We start from the raw sequence: 15,679 nt of genomic DNA on the forward strand, positions 1-15,679 counted from the left end.
GGGGCTGCCTCCCTTGGTGAAACTCAGGGGTGACAGGCCGTGTGTGACAGCCACCCAGGCCTCCCGTCCTTCCCTATCTCCCACACCTCTGTCCGGGCTCCAGGTCCCCACTGTGGGTAGGCAGGAGTGAGTGCTCAGGCTGTCGTGGGTGCAGACAGGACAGCAGCTGCCTTCTGGGGGGCTGTCGTTGACACACGAGCCAGGTCCTGTGAGAAGGGAAGCCCGGGCCTCCGCACGAGGAGGAAGAACGTTCCGTGCAGAGACCCACCCACGGTACCTCCCCCCCCGCCCCCCACAGGAGCAGCTGGGAGAGGAGTGAAGGAAGGCCCAGGGAGGCGATACAGGGTGGGCAGGGCCCCTAACACAGGCCTTGAGATGAGAGCAGGGACCACGGCTGGGACGCTCCTGCGTTCCCCTCCTGGCACTGCGGCTGCAGGGCATGTGTGAAGACGTGAGAAGAGCGCCGGTCACTCATTCCGCAGAAGGAACACACGGGCCCACGGTGACTGGGATGCGCCCGCAGTAACAGAACCTCTGATTTGGTCTCCCTGCGGCTCAGAAGCAACTTGAATGGAATGGCCCGTTAGACTCTGCAGATCGGTCTGTTTGGTGTCACGTGGAACCCTACAAGGCAGTTTCTCTTTCTGTCGCTGATCCGATAAACGAGCCATTTCTGAGCGGAATGACACAACGGCAGCGTCCCTGCCTTTCTGGGGACTCTCCAGTGTCCCGCGTCAGGAAAGGCCTTACCCAGTTTTTAGCCACTAAGAGCCTGTGACTGGCACACCAGGGCATGTTGCCTGGTTCCTTTCACGTGGGCCTGGGATGCCAAGGCCTGACACCACATGTGGAGGCTGGGAAGTCTGGGAGCAATGGCCCCCGTGTCCCAGTCTGGTTGGACATCCCCTCAGAGGCCTCCCCCAATGGGCTGCAGAGAGGCTCTGGGCCCCAAGCCAGCCCACTGCCCAGCTGACAGTCCTCCTGGCCGGCGGGCTCAGAGCTGGGGCTTTGGGGACAAGGCTGGGCATTGGGGAACAGGGCCAGGCTGCTGGACAGGTCCCCCCATCAGACAGCTGTGTCAGGGTCCTGTTGTGCAGCCTCCCTGAGGTCTGGGTGGTGCTGGGCGCTGGGAGCAGCTACACACACACACACACACACACACACGGAGGGGAGCGGGTTGCCTTTACTCTCCTGCCCCCGATAGCCATCAGCTTGGGGCCCTGACGAGGAGTCCAGAGTAGACTCAGCTCAAGCTGCCAAGCCTCAGGACAAATATTTGTACGGAGGCTGAAATAGCTCCTCAGTCAGGCTCTTTTTGGTGGGTGAAGCTGTTTCAGAGGAGGGAGCAGGGTCACTGCACCAGGGCCCAAGTCCCCCTGGGCCACAGCGCACGGGGCCTGCGGGGCCTCAGGTTCTTCACCTGCCGGAGTGACGCTTGCCTTAGAAGCTGCTAGAGGGTGAAAGTGCTCCCAGAAATAACAGTGTTGGACACCCCAGGGCGGACCTAGAAGCCTAGGCTTTATCCAGTTGGTCTGTGAACACTCGCCGGGTCACAGGAGGGGGAGACAGACGGTGAACAGCGAAGGTGGCCAAGACATGATCAGGGACATGAGGGAGGCACAGAGAGGAGGGAGGAGTGGAGGGGACCCCGGAGGGACGGTGCTCCTGGGGCCTCAGGCAGAGGGACCCACCACCAGGTGCATTGTGTGCTGGGGACCAGCAGGGGCCTCGGGTCTGAGGGGTGTGGTTGTGGCAGGGAGCAGGCAGGTGCCCAGGCTGTGCCCTAAGGGCCTCGGGGCAGGGAAGGGCAGGGGTCAAGTAGGGTCAAGCGGGGCTGCAGGTCAATGGAACAGGGGAGGGGCGAGCAGCTGGAGACCTGGGGCAGATGGGAGCTGGGGGCAGGGGCTGGGCGGGCCTGGGAGAAATCCACGGTGCTCACACCTCTGCGTGCCACCTCCTCCCTGGCCAGGTGCACCTGATGAAGCCAGATGCTGTCCCCAAGGCGTGCTGCGCGCCCACCAAACTGAGTGCCACCTCTGTACTCTACTATGACAGCAGCAACAATGTCATCCTGCGCAAACACCGCAACATGGTGGTCAAGGCCTGTGGCTGCCACTGAGGCCCCGCCCCTGGCCGCTGCAGCTCCTCCCACCAGGACCAGCCCCTCTCCAGAGGCTGAGACCCTCAAATGCCACCGCAGCTCTGGTTCGGTGGAAGGTAGGGCTCTGGCGTCTCTGCACACATACCGACAGCATCTGATCAGCCCTCTCCAGGCCCCTCCGCCCCTTTCCCGGTGTCTGTGGTTTGTCCCACCCCACCCTGTAGGGTGTGCCGGCTGTGCTGGCTGCGGTCAGCACAGAAGACCTAGCTCAGGACCTGCTCTTGGCCACCCTGACCCATCCTGCGGGCAGCCCATGCCAGTCTGAGAACCTGGATTCTTAGGCTGGCTGGTTGGCTTTGCATCACTCACCACAGGGTTCAGGTGTGGGAGCAGAGTCTGCCCCTCCCTGGGGCAATGCTGGGCATTTCCTGGGCTTAGCTGGGCGCACACATGCCCTCAGGACAGTCTTACTGGGCTCCTACTTGGCCCGCCAGCAGTTAGCACATTAGGAAGAGAACCGGCTGGCTGGCTTCATGCCCTGGGCCTTCCTCCTGCCTGAGGAAGAGGTGGGACCGCCGAGGCTCGGCCTGAGACACAGGTGACTCTTAGCAGAGGCAAGGGCAGAATGTGCAGAGGGTGGTCCTGCAGACGCGCAGCACAGGCGTCGCCACCGCCTGGCCTCTTGCCCACGGCCACCAGTAACCACCGGGGTGCTTTTCCCAGTAAACCTCGACAGGGTCTTAAAGACCTTCAACGCAAAACTTTCACAGCCACCAGCTGTTCAGAGTTGAAATGAACTGGTTTCCTGCTCCTCCCCGCTAAGGAGCAATTGGTCCTGCCAGAGCAGAGTGCCGGGGCCACCTCTGGCCAGGCGTGGGGCAAGGGTGGCCACTGTCAATGTCCGCTAAGAGTCTAGAAAGTAAGAACAGACTGGCCACCCTTTGTGCCCGAGTCCTGTCCTCCTTCTTGGAGCCTCAGCCAAAAGAAAAGGCCCCTGTCCCAGGGGAGTGACAGGCAGTAATTAGGATGAGCTGGGTGGGGAGGTTTCCGGAAACCACTGTTCTCCTTGGAGCAGCGGAGGCAGTTGGAGTGTTTATTTGATTTCTGACTCGCTAAACCTGTGATTTCCCTGCTGGAGCAGACAGAGTCCAGCTGCCCGAACCCTGAAATACTGTGTCATTAATAGCAGACCCTGGGCCCGCCCCAACCCACAGGCATGGCCCACAGAGGCAGAACGACCCGTGTGCGTAAGGTCGCGCATCCCTGGGGCTCACTTTGCGCCCTGAGGACTGGGTCCAGGAGAGCAGGCCTGAAGCAGGTGGGGCTGGAGGCTGGGGCCATGCTGCAGGACACCAGCCTCCACACCTGGACCTGGACCTGGGAGGGGTGCTGGGAGCGAATGCAGAGAAGACAGCCTCCCTGTGTATACAGAGGACAGGCCCAGACTGTCTAGAAGATGGGGAGTCCCCATTAGCCTGGGGCTTCGAGCTCAGGCTGGCTGGGACTGGACCAGGCACCAGCGGGAATGTCAGGAATTCATAAACCGGACCAGCCCGCTTCCTGATTTAGGCTTCAGTTTGCACCTGTGACACGAACACACAGGACTCTCTCATCTCCAAAGGCCATTTGAGCCAGAGGACGCGCTGCCCTGACGCTTCTCTCAGAGCCAAGTGCCCAGCTGCCATTTCAGGACCTCATTTAACAGCTCTCTTCTGCCAACGTCAGGGCAGTGGAGGCCGGAAACTTCCAACAGATGTCAGTGTTTGTCTCTCCCGTGCCCAGCAGGTAGCCAGCATGGTTTGGGGGTGCCAGGAAAGTGTGAGAGATGTTTTAAGGATGCAGAATGCCTCGCCCACTGGTGGGCAGTAAAGCTGAAAGTACAGCGGTCTCGGCCTTCCCGAGACTTCCAGCCCCTTCAGCCATGCAGGCAGCCACTGTATGAAATCCAATAGAAAAGGCCTTGAGAAGAGAGACCCTTAAGGCTGCAAAGCCGACGAAGTGGCACTGTGCAGTTACCAAGGCTGCCTCATTTACCTGGTTGCCCCTGGCAGCCCAGGTGACATTCAAGGCTGCACAGCAGAAGCATGAATAAGGGTGGTCAACTCAGGGCCACTGACAGCAAAGTAAACACTGACACCGATGGGGGACGAGAAGGAGCTGGTGAGTCTGCAGCCATTCAGTGTGGAGCCAACTGCCCCGCCCCTAGCAGCCCCACCATTCTTCACAAACGCAGCCCTGGCCCTGATGCCCGCGCATCAGGCAAGCCCCATGCTTTTGTCTCTCTAGGATGGGAAGCGGGTAATATGCCCCCAAGAAATTCCCTATGACTTCACAGGGGAGAAGGCTGTGACCGAGAGAGAGCAGGCTTTGCAGCCAGCAGACCTGGCATCAAGTCCCAGCTCTGCCTTTTGTTAATTTGACTGAATGATGTAACCTGACTTAGAAGGTCCTACCCTTGTAGAAAGGGGCATTGCCTCCGCCCTTGCAAAGCCAAGATGGGGATCAAGTCTGTCCACACAGCACTTAGTGCTGTGCCTGAACATGTGTGTGGACTGAGTAGCAGCTCTCAGTGGCTGTACTTTAAACAGTTTGCAAATGCAGCGCCCCCCCCCCCCCCCCCCCCCCGCCCACCCGGCTGGCCTGTGTGTGGCTGGTGTGACCCGCAGGGGCCGCTGCTCGTGGAAGCCGAAGGGAGAAATGCGGGTTTCTCTTCTTCCTGGGAGCCTTGAGCAACCATGTGACTCTGGTTTTTCCTCACTTAAGACAACTGCATGTATAGTGCAAACTTTTGAAAATAAAAAACACAGACACATGTAATCCCACCACAGACAGATCCACTGTTAATGATTCCTTCGGGCTTCTTTCTCAGCACGCGTGGCTTCATACACAACACATGGGTGTTTTACAGAGTTAGGATCACACTACGCGCTGCTTGGTGATCTTACTCAATTTATTCTGAAAATTGTTATTAAACATTCTTTGAAAACAACTTGTAGCAGCATTCCATGCCTGGAATTTTGCCTTAGTGTCTCACAAACCAGGTCCCCCTTTCCTCTCCCGAGGGCGGGGTGGGGCCCCCCTCCCCAAGACCCTACCATACGAGCCCCACCCAACACCTGCGTGGCCATTAGCCTGGAATGCCGGGACCTGGCACCTCCCCTCTGAGTCTCAGGTCACCGCCTGTACAAGGGTCATGGGTGGACACAGGGGCAAGTTCAGGGGAAGCCCTGGCACAGCACAGGGTGGGCAGTCGTCACCCCATGCTCCCCACCCGGCAGCCTCCTGGCCAGTCTGCAGGCCCTGCACTCCCGGGACAACCAGGGAAGCACAGTAAGTGACAAAGTCCCCCCACAACCTCTCCCCTTGTTTCACAGCGTTATGAGAGCAGCCCTCTCTCCTGGGGCCTCCGGCCAGCCTGCTCCATGTCCCCACATGTCATATCCAGATGGCACGCTCAGTACTTCACGCACATCTTCTCCTCCCTTGGACCTCACACTGGCCCCAAATGGCTGCCATTCCCCTGGCCTCACTGCTGCCCGTCCTGACAGCCGTGACCGAACCCTCGTGAGAGGGACACGGAGGTTAAGAAGTGAGGGTCTCTGCTCGGGAGAAGTCCCACCTGAAGCCCACCCCTGATGCTGGCTCCAGATGCCAGAGGCTGGGCTGGCACCCACCCCTCTGCAGGAGCTGGCTGGGATCACTGGGCCCGGAGGCCAGCAGGCACCTCCCCTCCCCTCCCCTCCCCTCTGGGCTCAACCTGACCTCAACCCCACGCGAGAACCAGCTCTGCCCAGTCCAGCATTTTCTAAATGTCACGATTTGATTCCAAGCAACTAGTGGGGAGCAGGCAGCCATGCTGGAGGAGGTTTCTGGGGGCCGATGGTTTCCGGTGCTCAGCCTCAGCACGTGAGAGATACCATGAGGTGACTCGGGGCCAGCAGGTGTGAGGGCACAGTCTGGCTTACGCCATTCACGCGCCTGGTACCAGGAGCGAGAGAGGACAGAGGCACCCTGTACCTGCTCCAACCTCCACAGCTCTGGAGTGGCCCCGCGCGCTGCGCCCTCAGGGACAGCCCGGGAAGGGAAGGGCGAGTGGCAGGGGAGGAGCTCTGGTCTTTCCCAGCAGCAGCAGTGCTGGAGCCGGAGCCAGGATTTTCTTCACCAGAGGAAACGTCTGGCAGCAGCACCATTGGGCCCAGGGGAGGCCCCGGAGGCAAAGGCCTATGAAGGCTACGCCCAGCCACCACGGCGGGGGGGACGGTGGCGCCTGTACAGGCTCCCGGGCACTGACACGCCTGGGAAAGAGCCAGGGGAAGCCCAGGCCGGCCTGCAGGGGAGCTGCTCCAAGCTGACCCCGGGAAGGGCCGAGTCACCGACCCCTGCTTAACAAGTGCTGGGTCCCTGGGGAGAACGATCCCGGACCCGGGTGCAGCACCTCTCACACGTACTCCCCGCAGTCGGAGATGATCACCTTCTCCTTCGGCTTCCCGTCCTTGCTGCCCTGGGCCTTTGTGGGCGGGACAGGAGGGGAGAAAGCGGACAGGGAGGGTGAAGATTAAAGGGGGTCTCGGGGACACCCAGCCCACCTCCCACTCCCAGCCTAAGCACAGCAGCCTCCCCCACGAGCCGCTGCACCCCTCCCTCCAGGCCGCAGGGCGCCACTCCCGCTGCCCCTCGGGGCGTCAGTCACCCACCTCGATCTTTCGCAGGACATCCAGGCCTTCTGTGAGCTCCCCAAATACCACGTGCTTGCCGTCCAGCCAATCCATCTTGTCACACGTCAGGAAGAACTGGGAGCCGCTGGTGTTGGGGCCGGAGTTGGCCATGGAGAGCAGGCCTGGGGGAGGGATGTGCGGATCAGCCCCCTCCCCCGGCCAGGCCGACTCTGGGACGCACCGACCAGCACGTGCCTGTCCTCCACTCAACAGACAGTCCACCAACCGGGAGCAGGGTTGTTTCGGTCACTTTATACTGGTTTGTCCTTCCTGTCACTCCCTCAACAAACACTGTCTGCGCTGTGACCAGATCCCTGTCGAGCCCTGAGGACCCGTCCCCGCTCTGGTGGAGCTCAGTCTAGTGCAAGTCACTCAAAAGACAACTGTGCTGTGACAGCCATGGCAGACAGCTGCGCAGGGCAGTCACACAGGGATTGTGTCACGTGTGCTGGTGCCACCATCACGGGGGCTCTCAGGATGGAGGGGGACGTCTGAGTTTAGTCTAAGGGCCCAGGTTTGGGGGCGGAGGGGGCAGCAGGAGCAGCTGCAGCCCATCTGTGGGGGTGAGAAAGCCACTCTTCACAGCAGGGCCCCGGCACCATCTGTCCCCAGGGGGTGGGGCTGTGTCCCCTTCCATGCTCAGTGCCACAGCAGAGCAGGGCGTCTGACACAGGACAGACCAGCCCCGTGAGCACTGTTTCCAATGGTTCAAAGTTTACTGTGGGTTTCCTGTGTCAGACGCTGACACGAGAGTGAAAAAATCCTGCGCCCTGTGCTCACGAGGCTGCCATTCTCAGGGGGAGACAGGAAATAAGTAGAAAAATAAACTTAGTTTCAGGTACTAAGGGTGTGGCAAAAAATGAAGGTGACTCAGAAACATGAGATGGTAGGAAAGCCCACTGGAGAGGGAGGCCAGGGCAGGCCCCTCTGACGAGGTGACACGTGCGCGACACCTGAAGGCAGGGGGGTTGACCCTGCAGAAACCAGAGGAAGGCGGCTCCAGGGAGGAATAGGGATCTGCTGAGGCCCCGAGAGGAGTGAGCTCTCATCTGAGAACAGCAAGATGCAGTGGGGACACAGAGGACGGAGCAGCGGGTCAGTGGGCGTGAGGAGGTGCCAGGCCCAGGTCCGTCAGCCCTGTCGGACCGGATCCTGCGGGCAATGTGGCCCCAGGAGGAGTGTCCGCAGAACGATGGGACTGGGTGTCCATCTGGAAGGACCGCTCTGACTTCCTCGACATTAGACTATGAAGGGGAAGAGGCCAGAGTGGAGCTGGAGGTGAACTCAGAAGGCCCTGGTGATGGAGGAGGGTGCAGAGCAGCTGGGCCAGGCGGCAACTGGACACAAAGGGCTCTGTTGTGCGGGTGACCGAGGAGAGGGCCCAAGGGTGGGTTCCAAGGGTCTGACTTCTAGGCCAGGTGGACTGTGGTGTCACTGACTTAAGCAGGAAGTGGGGAGGAAGAGTGTGGGTGAAGAGCATGAGCTGTCAGGCGTGTGAAGCCATGGGGGGTGCGAAGGGAGAGGACTGGGAGAGAGGGGCCTGGAGACTGACTGTGGCGGAGCAGCAGCAACATGGCTGCCAGCCCAGTGACAGGAAGTGTGCCTGGGCTGGTGGTTCTCAGTGGGGTCGTCCTACCCCTAGGGGTCCTTCGGAAATTTAAGTGTTTTTGATCATCAGAAATGTTATGGGGTGCTACTGGCATTAGTGGGGGAGGGCCCTGAAATGCTAGGTGTTCTGCTACATCCCACTTAATGAAAAACTGTCCCATCCCTCTGAGACTCTCAAACATCCTGCCAGACAAGAGTGTGGAAGATCTGTTTATGATTATCTGCCCCTCCGACCTCATTCCATTATGCATGTAGGCCCAAAGTTGAAGGGATGGGATTGCCTAGGGCAGGGGTTATATGCAAGGTAACACTGCCCCCTGGAGGCTACTTGGAGACTTCAAGGTATGTTTTTGGTCCGTAATACTGGGGGCGCCACTGGCATGAGTGGGAAGGAGCAGGGAATTGAGACGTCCTGCAACGTTCCACCCAGTGAAGAATTATTCTAAGTCCACGTAGACTTTATGCCTGGGCAAACTTATTCATGTATGCAGATGAGAAAAAAATTTTCCCCTCAGTACCTGCAGTCCATTTCCCAGGGGTTAACTACTACTGACAGTTGTGTTTCAGATTTTCATAAAGATTCATAATGACCCTTTTACCCATAATCCTTTTTGTTTGTCTAGTCTTTTTAATTTTTTTAAAGCATATTGATTATGCTATTACAGCTGTCCCATTTTTCCCTCCCCTTTATCCACCACACCACCCTGTACCCTTCCTTCCCTCTAGCATTCCCTCCCCCTTAGTTCATGTCCATGGGTTGTACATGTAAGTTCTTTGGCTTCTCCATTTCCTGTACTATTCTTAACCTCCTTCTGTGTATTTTGTGCCTACCATTTATGCTTCTTCTTCTCTGTACCTTTTCCCCCATTCTGCCCCATCTCCTCCCCACTGATAACTCTCCATGTGATCGCTATTTCCGTGATTCTGTTCCTGTTCTAGTTGTTTGCTTAGTTTTTGTCTTTTAGGTTCAGTTGTTGGTGGTTTGAGTTTGTCATTTTATTGTTCATAGTTTTGATCATCATCTTTTTCTTACCTAAGTTCCTTTAACATTTTATAAAATAAGGGCTGGGTGATGATGAACTCCTTTAACTTGACCTTATCTGGGAAGCACTTTACCTGCCCTTTCATTCTAAATGAAAGCTTTGCTGGATAGAGCAATCTTGGATGTAGGTCCTTGCCTTTCATGACTTTCAATACTTCTTTCCAGCCCCTTCTTGCCTGTAAGGTCTCTTTTGATAAATCAGCTGACAATCTTATGGGAACTCCTTTGTGTAGGTATCTGTCTGCTTTTCTCTTGCTGCTATTAAGATTCTCTCCTTATCCTTAATCTTGGGTGATGTAATTAAGATGTGCCTTGGTGTGTTCCTCCTTGGGTCCAACCTCTTTGGGACTCTGAGCTTCCTATTTCCTTTGCCAGGCTGGGGAAGTTTTCCTCCATTATCTTTTCAAGTAAGTTTGCCACTTCTTGCTCTTCCTATTCTCTTTCTGGAACCCCTGTAATTCAGATGTTGGAATGTTTAAAGTTATCCCAGAGGTTCCTAAGCCTCTCCTCATTTCTTTGAATTTTTGTTTCTTCATTCTATTCCAGTTGAATATTTACTTCGTCCTTTTGTTCCAAACCATTGATTTGAGGCCTGGTTTCCTTCCCTTCACCGTTGGTTCCCTGTATATTTTTCTTTATTCCACTTTGCATAGCCTTCACTTCTTCCTTTAACTTGCAGCTGTACTCAGTCATTTCTGTGAGCAACCTGATTATCAGTGTTTTGAACTCTGCATTTGATAGATTGGTTCTCTCCTTGTTGCTTAGCTCTTTTTCTGGAGTTTTGATCTGTTCTTTCATAGAGCTGTATTTCTTTGTCTCTGCGTACCTGTTGCATTGTAAGGGGAGGAGCCTTAGGTGTTCACCAGTACAGGGCAACCCAATTTGCTGCATTGTGGTGCTGTCTGTGGGGGAGGGGCCGAGAGGGAACAGTAACACTTGCCTGGCTCTCACCAGCTTTCAGTCACTTCCCTCACTGCTTGCAAGAGGACTATGTCCTTTCAGGTGCTGATTACTGGGTGGGCAGGCTTGTGTACGTTCTATGATTCTGTAGGCCGCTCCAATGGACTCTCCTGTGAAGCCGGGAGTTTCTCCTGCTGCTGTAACTTCCACAGGTTTTACAGCCAGAGGTTGTGAGGTTTTACTTTCCCGCACTGGAACCCTGGGTTGTGTGGTCTGTCTTGCTCCCCGGTTGTTCCTGCTGGCTCATCTGCATGTGAATGTGGGATATCCCAGTCTGTCAGCTGCCGCCTCACCCACTCTGGTCTGCCAGCCACAGCCTTGCTGCTCATCCTTGCCTCCCCAGCTTCCCATCTTGCCTGGCTGCCTGTCTCTGCCCTCCTACCAGTCTAGATGAATCAATCTTTAACTCCTTGGTTGTCGGACTTCCATACAGCTTGATTTTCTGGCAGTTCTGGTTGTTTTCCTTCTTTTCGTTGTGCAAGGAAGCAACATCCATCTACCTACACCTCTATCTTGGCCGGACTCAGTCCAGCCTTTTTAAAATGCTTATTACAGCCATAATTGTACATAGTTTTTAAAAAATCATTCCATGAAATTTGAATTCTTCTGCTCCCCCAATACCATTTTTCTGCCCTGCCAGAGGTAACATTTATTTCTTTCAGGTGATTATTTTGGTGATTATACTCAGAACAAAACATTCATATTACTGCTACTTCATTTTTTCCCCAGTTTTTGGCTATTTTAGGTCAGTTTTTCTGGGAAACAGACTCATGGGAATTTGCATGAAGTTAGGATAGGTGATGAAATGTGAATATGGCCTAAAGATTAGTTTCAATTAGTGTTGTATGGATGTTAAATTTCCTGATTTTGATAGCTGTAATGTGATTAGTATGGGCATATTTTTGTTCTCAGGAAATATTTGAAATATTTGTAGTCTAAGGACATGTCTTCAACTTCCTCTCAACTGGTACAGAAGGGGGGAAATATATGTATATAAATACATGATAAAGAATAGGGGCCCTGGCTGGTGTGGCTCAGTGGACTGAGTGCTGGCCTGCAAATCAAAGGGTCTCCAGTTTGATTCCCAGTCAGGGCACATGCCTGGGTCGTGGGCCCGGTCCCCAGTAGGGGGCGTGTGAGAGGCAACCACACACTGATGTCTCTCTCCCTCTTTTTCTCCCTCCCTTCCCCTCTCTCTTAAACTAACTAAATAAAATCTTTAAAAAACAAAATAAAATAAAACCCAACTGGACAGTAATTGAAATATTTTATAACTTTCAACTGCTTATTCTTTCTAATGGTCCTAACTCTTTACAGAGCTTCAAAAATACATGCTCTGCCTCATTTGCTACTAGTTTCTGGGATCCAAGATGCCTCAGGCAGACTCAGGTAGAAATAGTGTCAAGGGTGCAGCAGCTTCCTCCTCGGCTTGATTAGCCACCAGCCTCCCAGCCGTCCTGCTGGGCATCCTACTCACCTGCTGTCATGGGAACGACATCTGAAAGCAGGAGCATCTGGGTGTGGCCGGCTGGCTTGTTCCCAATCTTGATGTCCATGTACACCTGAGGATTGCAGCGGGCCTTTTTTATGCAGCAGGCTCTCCCTGAGTGAAGAAATCGCTCGGTTAGAGAGAACTCCCTGACTCCCTGAGTGGGAGAGCGAGGATTCTTCTGAAACCACACCCAGAACCCAACTGCAGTGAGCAGGCTGCAAGGTGCCAACAGTAGAGGCCTTGGGCCCCAGCGGAACTGCAGGAGGCAGAGGCCACGGACACCTAGTGACAGTAGACCTCAGCACTATCTAACCCCAGCCCCATCCTGCAGGCATTAACTCATCACACTTGTCCTCAGACACGTCAGCTTGCTTCACCTCCCTGCAGTCACAGAAAGACAGAATGACACTGTTCTGGGCACTTTCAAGCCCCAGCTGAAGTCCGCCCACCTTACTCCAGTTAAATGGACCCTAACCCTCTCCCTCTACGCCTATCCCGGCATACTCGCAGGATGGCTGCAATGCAGCCAAGGAGAGCAGCCGTCTTTCTTGGGCTCTAGTGCTCGTAAGACAAAGGAGGAGGCTGGGCCTTGCTTTATGCTCCAAATGGACTAGGCTGACTGGATAAATAGAGCATTCACTACAAATCCTCCATTTGTGTGATACAGAAAACTCTACAGTCGCTGACGTCCTTCTAGTGTGGATAGGTCAACGTATAGGTATTGAACTCTGAGGCCAAGCACTGGGGTTATTCAGTGAGAGATACGGCTCCTGCCCTTGAAGAACTGGCTACCCAGCGGGGAAAGGATATTCTCAACTACGTGAGGCACACAGATCCTACAGCGATACAGTCTTGCTTCCAATCTTAGCTCCACAACTTGTAGGCTGTGTCATGTTCGACAAGTTATTTGACCTTAGTGTGCCCCAGTTTTATCACCCAGAATTGCAGATAATAATAGTACTTATCTCAAAGGATTGTCAACAGAAGTAAGCATTTGTAAAGCACCCAGAGCAGTGTCTGGCATAGATGAAGCAACACGTAAACATCTGTTAAATGAGGAATGCCACCACAACGCAGCAAGTGCTCGGAGAGAGGGTTCCATGGAGTCCAGAGGCTGCAGAAGCCCAGAAAGACACTAACGCAACTGGAGGATTCACGTAGTTTCCTGGAGAAGGTGGCAAGTGAGCTCAGCTATGAAAGGTCAGTAGGAGTTAGCTAAGTAAGATTAAGTTGGAGAGATCATTTTAGGCAAAGGAACTGCTTGTGCAAAAACATGGGAGATTTACAGGTAACTACCCTCTTGTTTTCTAGAATAGAAATGGGGATACAATTGGAGAAAAGAGCCGGGTCAGAACACGGGGATCCTCCTACCCCTCTGAGGGAGCTAGCACTTAGCCCTATAGGTGCGGGATGCCTAGAACACTGAAGGGCAAATCATCAGAGCTGTGCTTTAGGAAGCTCCCACTGGCTTCTCACGACAGGGGGACACAGGCCTGGGGCGCAGAGACCAGGGATCTCATCACTCTGGTGAGAGAGGAGAGGCTCAGCCAAGGTGTGGCAGCAGCGAAAGGCACGGAGAGACTCAGGAAGACTCAGCAGACACGATCGGCAGGCTGTGGAAGTGCACTAGGTATAAATTACAAGGGGGTGAAGGATGGCACCGAGGTTCCTGGTTTGGGTGACTACGTGGAAGACAGCAACACTGAGTAAGTTTGCGTACCTGGAAGACCAGAGCGAAAGAAGAGGGAATTTACTTGGGATATGCTTTGCTTATTTATGCTGACAGTGCAACATTCAGGCAGAAATATGTGGAACTCAGGAGAGTGGTCAGGGTTGGGACTAGAGACCAAACACCGAGCGGTTGTGATAACCTCAGATGGGACAAAAGTGGCTGAAACTCCCCAAGGACAGTGTGGAGAGGAGCTGAGGCCTCGGGAAGGAACTCAAAGAGACCCCACTGTCCAAAGGGTGGAGAGAAGAGAAGCAAAGGTCAGGATGGTGTATCAACAGCCTTCAGAAGAAAGTGCCTTGGCAGGAGTGGCCGCAGCCTGGAGCAGACTGATGGGACAGGGTTCTCTGAAACCAGGACAGGAACAGAAGACAGCGTGAGCCTGGCACCGAAGTCTTCAGGGAGGGGGTGGGAAAGATAAGAAGGATGGCAGGTGCTGGTGATGAGGGACACCCACTGTCCTTTCTTATCCAGACACTCCCCTCGCTCCACAGCAACACAAACCCCTAAGCACACCTTGAGCCCTACAAGGACGAGAAGCCCAAAGCTCCCTCATTCAGTTCCCCCAACACCACCGACATCAGATGCTCGTGCCTTCAATCTCGCCGCCTGCATTTCCGCTTTGGGAGGGTCTGACCCCTCTTCTTCTTTATGCGCTTCCAGAGTCTCCCCAGAGAACTTCTCTGACTAGTCATCACCTGACCAAACCGAAGGGAAAGAATCAAACAGTGTCATGAGAGTCCAGCTATCAGCCAACTGCTAATTAGCTGCTTGGGTCCGCCAGGTGCACATTCTGTGTGCCTTTGGTCACAGGGAGAAGTTACCTCTGAGGAAGTACCGGGGCAAGGACAGTTGTCACCGGGCAGAGTCAAGCCTTCAAGTCCAGGTCTTAGCAGAGGCGGATAAGAATAAAGAGGGACCAAGGTGAGCAAAAGGGAAGTCCTACCCTTGTCAAGGAGGGAAGGACACAGTCCATGTCTGTGTCCCAAAGCAAGACTTTCACGTCTCTGGCTTTGCCTCTGGCTTTGCTGAGAATCTGCTCTCCCCACTCTAAACCACCCTACTGGTGTACATACTATCCCCAGAGGAAGAGGAAGTGACTACAAGCCGGCAGAGAACTGAGGAAGCAGCATTGTTCCTTCTTGGACCCGCCCCCCATAGACAGCACCACAATGCAGCAAAGTGGGTGGCCCCACCCTGGTGAATCCCTAAGGCTCCTCCCCTTACTAGGTAACAGCTGCAGGGAGACAAAAAATATAGCCCTAATGAAAGAACAGATCAAAGCTCCAAAAACAGAACTAAGTGATGAAGAGATAGCCAACCTATCAGATGCACAGTTCAAAACACTGGTAATCAGGATGCTCACAGAAATGGCTGAGTATGGTCACAAATAGAGGAAAAAGTAAAGGCTATGCAAAATGAAATGAAGAGAAATGTACAGGGAACTAACAGTGAAGGGAAGGAAACTGGGACTCAAATCAATGCTTTGGACCAGAAGAAAAAGAAACATTCAACCAGAACAGAATGAAGAAATAAGAATTCAAAAAAATGAGGAGAGGCTTAGGAACCTCTGGGATAACTTTAAACATTCCAACATCCAAATCATAGGGGTGCCAGAAGGAGAAGAGGAAGAGCAAGAAATGGAAAACTTATTTGAAAAAATAATGGAGGAAAACTCCCCCAATCTGGTGAAGGAAATAGAATTGCAGGAAGTCCAGAAAGCTCAGAGAGTCCCAAAGAAGTTGGAACCCAGGAAACATACACCAAGAAACATAATTATATTACCCCAAATTAAAGAGAATCTTAAAAGCAGCAAGAGAAAAGGAGAGAGTTACCTACAAAGGAGTTCCCATAGGACTATCAGCTGATTTTTCAAAAGAAACCTTGCAGGCAATAAGGGGCTGGACAGAAGTAGTCAAAAGTCATGAAAGGCAAAGACCTACATCCAAGATTGCTCTATCCAGCAAAGCTTTCATTTAGAATGGAAGGGCAGGTAAAGTGCTTCCCAGATAAGGTCAAGTCAAAGGAGTTC

At 54.1% G+C, this 15,679-nt stretch overlaps 2 protein-coding genes across 10 annotated transcripts in view; one reads left to right on the plus strand and one right to left on the minus strand.

The window, feature by feature from the left end:
- LOC128780434 (bone morphogenetic protein 8B) overlaps positions 1-4,628 on the plus strand; it is a 30,149-nt gene extending 25,521 nt beyond the window's left edge. The window contains exon 7 of the mRNA XM_053920066.1: positions 1,970-4,628. Within this exon, the coding sequence (XP_053776041.1) occupies positions 1,970-2,119 (150 nt within the window). The 3' untranslated portion in view covers positions 2,120-4,628. The remainder of the gene's footprint in view (positions 1-1,969) is intronic.
- Positions 4,629-5,033: 405 nt separating this feature from the next.
- Positions 5,034-15,679, minus strand: part of PABPC4 (poly(A) binding protein cytoplasmic 4) — a 33,737-nt gene continuing 23,091 nt past the window's right edge. For all 9 annotated transcript variants that reach the window (XR_011650965.1, XR_011650962.1, XR_011650960.1 and 6 more), the window contains 3 exons: positions 11,904-12,029; positions 6,796-6,938; positions 5,034-6,608 (listed from right to left, as the gene is read on the minus strand). The gene's annotated coding sequence lies outside the window, so the exon portion shown is untranslated. The remainder of the gene's footprint in view (positions 6,609-6,795; positions 6,939-11,903; positions 12,030-15,679) is intronic.

The sequence above is a fragment of the Desmodus rotundus genome, chromosome 3 (assembly GCF_022682495.2).
Source record: "Desmodus rotundus isolate HL8 chromosome 3, HLdesRot8A.1, whole genome shotgun sequence".
NCBI lineage: Eukaryota > Metazoa > Chordata > Mammalia > Chiroptera > Phyllostomidae > Desmodus > Desmodus rotundus.